Source organism: Solanum pennellii, chromosome 1, assembly GCF_001406875.1.
Source record: "Solanum pennellii chromosome 1, SPENNV200".
NCBI classification, from domain to species: domain Eukaryota; kingdom Viridiplantae; phylum Streptophyta; class Magnoliopsida; order Solanales; family Solanaceae; genus Solanum; species Solanum pennellii.
The window spans coordinates 108,355,407-108,363,400 of record NC_028637.1 but is presented as its reverse complement, the minus strand read 5'-3'; the positions used below and the strand labels follow the sequence as shown (position 1 = coordinate 108,363,400).

General features: G+C 35.0%; 2 protein-coding genes across 2 annotated transcripts in view; both read right to left on the bottom strand.

Moving 5' to 3' along the window:
• Positions 1-456: 456 nt before the first annotated feature.
• On the bottom strand, positions 457-2,348 carry LOC107026624 (proline-rich protein 4-like). Its single transcript, XM_015227668.2, has 2 exons — positions 2,140-2,348; positions 457-1,918 (listed from the first exon to the last, which is right to left on the bottom strand). The coding sequence occupies exons 1-2, from the start codon at positions 2,300-2,302 to the stop codon at positions 813-815; spliced, it is 1,269 nt and encodes a 422-aa protein (XP_015083154.1). The 5' UTR covers positions 2,303-2,348; the 3' UTR covers positions 457-812.
• A 2,829-nt stretch (positions 2,349-5,177) lies between these two features.
• LOC107026634 (translocon-associated protein subunit alpha-like) overlaps positions 5,178-7,994 on the bottom strand; it is a 5,103-nt gene continuing 2,286 nt past the window's right edge. Inside the window, exons 5-8 of the mRNA XM_015227680.2 lie at positions 6,528-6,605; positions 6,182-6,385; positions 5,646-5,723; positions 5,178-5,502 (exon numbers count right to left, since the gene is read on the bottom strand). Of these exons, the coding sequence (XP_015083166.1) occupies positions 5,452-5,502; positions 5,646-5,723; positions 6,182-6,385; positions 6,528-6,605 (411 nt within the window). The 3' untranslated portion in view covers positions 5,178-5,451. The remainder of the gene's footprint in view (positions 5,503-5,645; positions 5,724-6,181; positions 6,386-6,527; positions 6,606-7,994) is intronic.

Below are 7,994 nucleotides of genomic sequence, written 5' to 3'. Positions count from 1 at the left end.
TGAATAAATATTTCAATAATTATAAACGGCCTGTAATGTATTTTTCTCATCAGTGCAGTACAATTTATTTGTATTATTTTCAACTTAATTAAAACTTTTTAAGTCGTGCGGCACTGGTTTAAAAAGTAGTGTAATAGCTGGACAAATTGAATGGAATTAATTAGGAATAGCTCGCATAGGAAATGAATAATTGTGTGTTAATTGCTTAATCATGGATCGCTAATTATAGGAAGATTGATTGTTTTATCTACACAACAAGTAGGTAATAGCATTTAATGGGATTTGTCGGTAGCCGTGGAATCTGCTACTATATAATTAATGGAACCGTAAATGAGCATATAAGCCAACAATGATTATGAATTATGATAAAGATTGATAGAAATGTATCATCGATCTCTATCAATCGCCAATGATCACTGAAAATTATAGATTATTATATTCTAATAAGTATGCTAATTAATACTGACATTATTAATTAACTTTGTAGCATTAGAAAGGAGCAGTACAACGATGAGTAGTTTCTATGAATGAGAATAAACAATAACATAACAAGAAAAATTTAAAAGATCCGTTCTCAAACGTATACAACATCACCCACTGGACCATGATTGATATACAAACATTTGCATGAAAACTAATTAACTAAGCAAACCAACACTCCCCACCCCAAATAACTTTCCTATTTCTCTCATCTCTTACTTTTGACATTCTCAAGCATTATATCTCTTGAATGTTGATTTTATTCATTAAAATGCAAATAATTTTCATGGCTACATACACCCAAAAGGAACTCTTGAATTTAATGCTTTGGTCTATGAGTGAGGAATCTTAGGTGGGAGTGGTGGGAAGAGAGGATGGTGGAATGGAGGAATTTTAGGGAATGGTGGAAGTGGTGGGCATGGCTTTTTGTAAATTGGAACTGGTGGTGGCAGGGGTTTTACTATTGGTGGCACGTAAATTGGAACTGGAGGAGGAAGTGGCTTCACTATTGGTGGCAGTGGTGGAAGGTGTGGAAGTGGTGGGCATGGCTTTTTGTAAATTGGAACTGGTGGAGGAAGTGGCTTCACTACTGGTGGTTTGTAAACTGGAACTGGAGGAGGAAGTGGCTTTACTACTGGTGGCTCTGGTTTAGGCTTGGGTTTGTGAGTTGGAACTTTAGGAGGGCATGGTTTTTTAACTGGTGGAGGCTTTGGTTTTGGAACTGAAGGGGGACATGGCTTTTTAACTGGAGGCTCTGGTTTGGGCTTGTAGACAGGAACTGGAGGAGGCTTTGGTTTTGGTTTGTAGACGGGAACTGGAGGAGGCTTTGGTTTTGGTTTGTAAACAGGAACTGGAGGAGGCTTTGGTTTTGGTTTGTAAACAGGAACGGGAGGAGGAAGTGGCTTAACTACTGGTGGCTCTGGTGTGGGCTTTGGTGTTGGGTTGTAAACGGGAACTGGAGGAGGAAGTGGCTTTTCTAGCGGTGGGGGACATGGCTTTTTAAAAAAGGGAGGAATAGGTGGAAGAGGGAAAGGGTGTCCCAATGGTGGCATTGGTGGAAATGGTGGCAACTTAGGGAACTTCTTCATCCAAGAATGATCTTTTGGGAAAGGTGGCAACTGTGGGTACTTAAAGTAAGGCCACAAGAAAGCAGAAGTGCACAAGGGTGTTGAGAACTTAAGATTTCCAGCTGTTTTCAATGTATGTTTTCCATCAGTTTTGATACTAACAATCTTGGATGATTCAATGCCATTGTGTGCTGGACATGGTGCAGCTGATGCACTATGTAACTGCGCATAGCATTCCTCTTTCAGCTTGCCATCTTTCATCATCTCCTTAGGAAGTGACACTTCAAACTTGCCATCTTGGTCAAGTGCTCCTTCACCCCTTGTTTTGATTTCTCCATTTTCAAGCTTGCAGTCAATGCTTACATGAAGTCCTGAAACCAATAATATAACAATGTTACGGAAATCTACTCAGTGGCAGATTCAGAAATTTTGAAAGGGTGTTCAAAAATACCAACTTGTTATGTTAAGAATGTTCAAAACAGGTTATTTAATCATTTTACTTGTATATATGCTATTTTTTTCCGATACTGAATCTACTGTGAAATAGTAAGACAGATAACATGACATGCATTGAAATGAAATTAGAGAGAACCTGATAGAGCATGAATAGTGTTAATATTATTCTCCTTGCAATCAGCACATTCTCCAAAACCAACCACCTTAATTGTGTTGTCATCAGCAATGCAGAAAATAGAGAGTAGTAAAGACAGGGACAGTCCCAGAAGGACTCTGCCACAAAGGGAGTGAAGCCCCATTCTGTTTATACAAAATAAATGTAAGTTTTGAATGTGTTCGTCTCAACTAACTAGAGGGTATATTTATAGTACTTGTTTGCTTACCATAAAGTAAAGAAAAGTTTGTTTTATGACCGGCTCACCGGCACGTAATTAAGGTCCTCACATGAGTTTAGGTCCCATGGTCTTGAATTTTTATGAATGATAAAATTGAAAGGTGATTTTTGTAAAATAAAAATAAAAATTATTGAGGAATGGGTGGTCACAGAGCTGTTTGATAAAATGACATTATCATCATTCAATGAGGTCTCCAACTGTACATAAAAATCCTTTTTTCTATCTGTTAACCTACTTTGTTAGCTCTCATTAATGTCACTTATTTTACTGAATATCCTCAATTATATGTGAAACTTTGACTACTTTTTTGAACTTACACTGTTAGTAATGATATGATTGCCATTCTTTCTATTACTATATATGTGTACTTCTTTTTATTTTGTTTTAATTAAATTGAATAGAAGGGGCAGGTAAATGTTGGCATTTATAGTGAGTGATAAAAACATGTTCTCCCAATCTTCACGTGATTTTTTGACATTTATCAACTAACTTACACTGCGGCAAATTATGGAACAAAAATTTATTATTGTACTAATCTAGAGTACTTCTACCATAGCTGCATCCTCTTCCTATAATTCAATAACATTCAATCTTGCATCTTTTGCATTAGTTAGTTGCATTTGGTTTTAGATGGATTGATGATCTGTTTATATGACACTTTCCTTTTGCGTTTGAGTTATGCGCATGTATCCTATTTTTACAAGTCATATTGATCCAAAGTGGTAAGAAATCTCCTCCCCTAGAAAATTGCATTATCCACAGGGTAAGTCTTTTTTAATATAAGGAAAGTTTACTCTCTTCCATTGTGGTTGGTGTGCGAATAAAGTGTCACATTGACAATATATTGAACAGTTTGAGAAGCTAGATATAAGTTGTAAGAATACTTTAATAATACGAATTATTTTCAAGAAAATCATGTTAAGAGTATCTTTGTATCGGTTTAGCGGAATAAAATGGAAGTGCATATATAAAAGACCGTGCCATTGGTCCCATTCATCAACAATTAATATGAAACCCTATAACAATAGTGTAATATAGTCTGGATTAATCAGAATGTAAGCTCTCATTTTTGTTACTTATATATGATTAGTGATTACCCCTTTTATGGGAAACAATTTAATAAATGACTATGTAACTAATACTACTCATTTGTTATTTTCCGAATGACCATATGAAAAATCAATCTCAAAACAAAATTATGACATTTGATAAGCTCATTAGCTATTGGACAACTGAATTGACACATAACTGCAAAGATATATCAGTAATTTGTTTGATTTCCCTTTTTAAAAAATGAAATAGAAGAAGAAAATTGCTGTCCTTTGTTTGTCCCGCAAATTAAATCCCACCTCCATCTACCTCGTGGCGACGTCTTCACTTATCTATTTCTGACACACAATCACTGCAAAAAAATGTTACTTTCATAAATTTGACAATCTTAGCTAATTCTTTTGTCCTTTTATTGACTTATGCATCACATACTAATAAAATTTGTTATCAAAATGTCTTGTTATATGACTTTCATTTCTACCCAAATGATAAAATATAACTAAACAATATCTTGATTGTCATTGCTGTCCAACTTGCTTTGTTTAGTGCTGTCCAACAATATCTTTACATATATTAAGAAAATTATCAAGTAATAGATGGTAAATTTATATTGAACTTTGAAATTTACGTTGTGAATACACTGCTATCTCTTTTAACTTAGGTGGGAAAAAAAAGAATCAGAAAGGAAAGTGGTTAAGCTTTCTTAGAACAGAGTAAATGATTCCCCATCTGATTAAGCATGATTTCACTTGAATGCAGCGTTGTACTAGGCAAAGCACAAAATTGGTAAGCCACGTTAGAAGGTGGTTTAAAAAAATAAACTTTTTTTTAGTTTGTTTTAAAAAGAATGAGCTTTTCCTATTTTTGGCAATATTTTAATTTTAACTTTCCACGTGACATGTTTAAAGCCACAATATTAAAGAGCATTTTTGTACAGTTGACATATTTTTAATTTAAGATCACAAGATTCAAGAATATTTTTTATTTCCTTAAACTCCGTGTTAAGTCAAAGCAGGTTATTCTTTGTGAAACGAAGGAGTAAATGTAACCGCATAATAACAAAATAACAGCAAGCTTAGTAAAATCTCACAATGGAGTCTAGGAGCATGGTGTGCAAATGTTCATTCGTAATTGTTAAATGGGAAATATTTTCAGATGACAGTAAAGATATCGTGGGGTGCGAAATGAGTGAAAAAAATTGTTTTTTCCTTTCTTCTTGTTTTTGTCGAAGAGAACTAACAAATTTCCCTCCTCTCAAACCAGAAAGAGGAAGGAAAATGATACCTCAGGGTTAGCAATAAGTTTTGTGAGGATCCACAATTAAACATATAATGAATGGTAGCTTTATTTATTTTCTGTAGCATGTGATGATTAATTGCATCTACTAATTCAGTGCAACAAACAAATGTGGATACGACACATCCAGCAAACCTAGAAAATAAAATATCTTTAATGAAATCTTTTGCTTCTTCACCAATCTCCTAAATGTCATAATAATGAAACAGGCCTTGATGATCTGTATATTGATGTGATCTGCTTCCATCTAAGTTAGGTATTCACATTCCCATGGTCCAACCTATCGCTGTTTCTGTTAGGTATTTACCACATTAAAATAAATACATAAAATTTTCCTAGATGACACAAGTATATGGAAAAAGGGCAGTCTGGTGCACAAGCATCCCACATTAGCAGGGTATAAGGGATGTGATATTGACAGAACTAACTCAAAGAAACAAAAAGAGAAGATAAATTGGTTACAAGAGAAAAAATGAGAGTGAATTTGACAAAACTGTTTCTTTGCATCCTTGATACTCCAGTTAGTTCATCGGTAGTAAAAATTGGAGGATAATAAGTTATACTTCATGCTACAACAGTGAAGCAGGTCTAACAATTCTAATTTAAAACCTCACGTCTAGGAGATCACGTAAAATCCAAGCCGAACTCAGGATTGTAGACTTATCATACTGCTTCATCATACAGCTAAGCTAGTAGCTTCAACGCATTCACTTCTTCTTCTTCAACTTGTTGGCCTGCGACTGAGAATATGCAGTACCCTTGAAAAACAGATCAGGACAAGTTAGTCACCAAATTCTTGAAAACCAAGTCCAAAAAATAAAAGTAAGCAATGATAATTTGAGACTAGATTGCCCAAAACATTTCCAGAATATACTCTATAACATTATAATAAACCACAAACCTGCAACCATTCGTCTGTGGATGCATCAGTTGTTGCAGTTCCAACTTCAACCTTTGCCTTTGGTGCTCTCTTAGTTTTCTACACACATCCAAAATGATAAAGACAGTGATTAAGAAGGAAACAAAGCACAGGAATTTATATACTTAAACCCCTACTGTGATTATTGCTGACAAAAAACAAAAAAGATAAGTTACTCAGAAAATCGCACTAAGTAGCACTAGATGGCAAGGTATTTTTATTAGGTCCAGCTGCTCAGCAAATCGTTTTGTTCTCATATGTAATGCCTCAAGTCTGAAAAACCATCTCACCATCACTGCCACATCAGCTCTCAGTCACTCTTAGAAGCAGATTTCAGGGTCCTTTGACACAAGACATGTCAAGAGGATAGTGATGCAAGATATGAAGAAAAAAATAACCCCAGATATTTATTACTTGTGGCCCCTCATACATGCCCTACAGGCATTTTACGAAATAACAGAGGTTTTGAAGCACATTTACTATCCAGTCTTACAAGGAACATAGGTAAGTATAAGCACCTTTGAGAGATTTTGTATCTGACCACGGATCCAGAACCCAAGAAGACCAAAGAGGGCTACAGCAAGACAAAACAAGAAAACTGACTCAACACTGAGAAGACCACCAGGTTCAGTCACTTCAATAGTTCCATTGTAGAACACGTTTTGGTAAGCATTCTGATCTATCTCGTAAATAATTGTGCCAACAAGATCAAAACTTCCAGGCTGAAACATGACAGAACAGAGTCATCAGTTCAGAGAAGGAACTGTGAGAATTACGTGAAAGCAAATTATATAAATATAAGCTGGGCAATATTTTCCCTGTTAATTGATGAGAGAAGAGGGTAACAATGCTCTGTAAACGAACCTGCATAAATTTGCTGACAGCAAATATATATGGAAAAGTAGCCTGAGCTGAAGGAGGAACTGTTGCGTTGTTAAAAGCCTAGTAAATGAAAGAACATACACAATTAGCCAATTATCGTATCCAAATCACAGTTAACAAAACATGAAATATCTCAGAGATGTTTGAACAAACACGTATTATACACAACAATAACAATAACGACCATGACAACAGCAATAAAGACAATGACAACAACAATAACAATAACGACCATGACAACAGCAATAAAGACGATGACAACAACAATAACAATAACGACAAAGGCAACAACAACAACAGTAAAACTGATAATAATAGTAGCAGCAATAATAATTATAATAATTAAAAAAGAATTCCAAGAAATGCCAATATAGATATGGGTTATTAAAGCAGGAAAAAATCCTGTTACAATATATCTTCAGCAATTACTACATGTGATTACCAATTCTCATCACTGAGTACGTTAAAGTAAACTAATACCACAAACTTTTTTATATCACACATTGCATATCAGCAAAAACCAGAAAAATACTGATAACAAGAACAACCACCACAACAGCAACAATTACAAAACAAAAACAGTCATCCGCAAAAGCAATGTCAATAACAAAAATAAGACTAAGGTTTCACCATAAGGCCATCATAGACAGTGGAGATGGTAAGTAGAAAGAAACAGCCTGTGGGAAAATTACTTGAGAAAGCTACATGTGATTACTTGTTGCCAAATTGGTTCTCTACTTCTGGTAACATATAATCCCTAAGGTGCCTAGTTGAAAGCGATTTTTAAGAAAATGAAATTCTAATGGAAGCCATATCCTCAACTATTGTCCTCTTATTTTGCCTGTTCTTTCTTTTATATCACCAGCAATTCACTACCTGCCCATCCTCTTGTTTTTGGCTATCTGACCAACTTCTTGTGCACCAACTTGTGGTGAGAGATACCCACTTCAAATTGGAGGTTTACATCACCGCTCCATCACAACTAAAATAGAAATCATTTGCCTGACCAATTGGAAATCTTCTAAGATTAAGTGAAAACCTGTTTAAGATTGAAAGAACATCTAATAGTTCTCATGCTGCTTAGCATATTTAAGCACTGAACACCCTTCCCTCGTACTAAATTAACAGTTCAAGTTTTCTTTTTAGGTCATCAATTATGTCACTCAACTCCTTAAATCATCAGTTTCACTCACATAGTTGATTGATTACGATACTTCAAAAAATTAAAATTCCAGAAGTTATAACTCTATCATTGGACCAGATATTTGAAAACCTTGTGAAGATCACCACTCAAGATAAACACAACTCTCAAATGATACCATATGATTTCAAGTGCAATGCTTGAAGTAGATCAGTTTAATAAACCTTGTCATATAATTCAGCTAGCAAGCCACTGCATCCTACAAATAATGGTTTTTCTTTTTCTTTTGGGGGTGGGTGGGGGGGGGG

What these genes read in the sequence shown, in the direction of transcription:
- LOC107026624 (XM_015227668.2), bottom strand. Translation starts at nt 2,302, where the DNA reads ATGGGGCTTCACTCCCTTTGTGGCAGAGTCCTTCTGGGACTGTCCCTG. An exon ending in CACTATTCATGCTCTATCAG is followed by an intron (nt 1,919 to 2,139) that starts GTTCTCTCTAAT and finishes TATTGGTTTCAG; the next exon opens with GACTTCATGTAAGCATTGAC.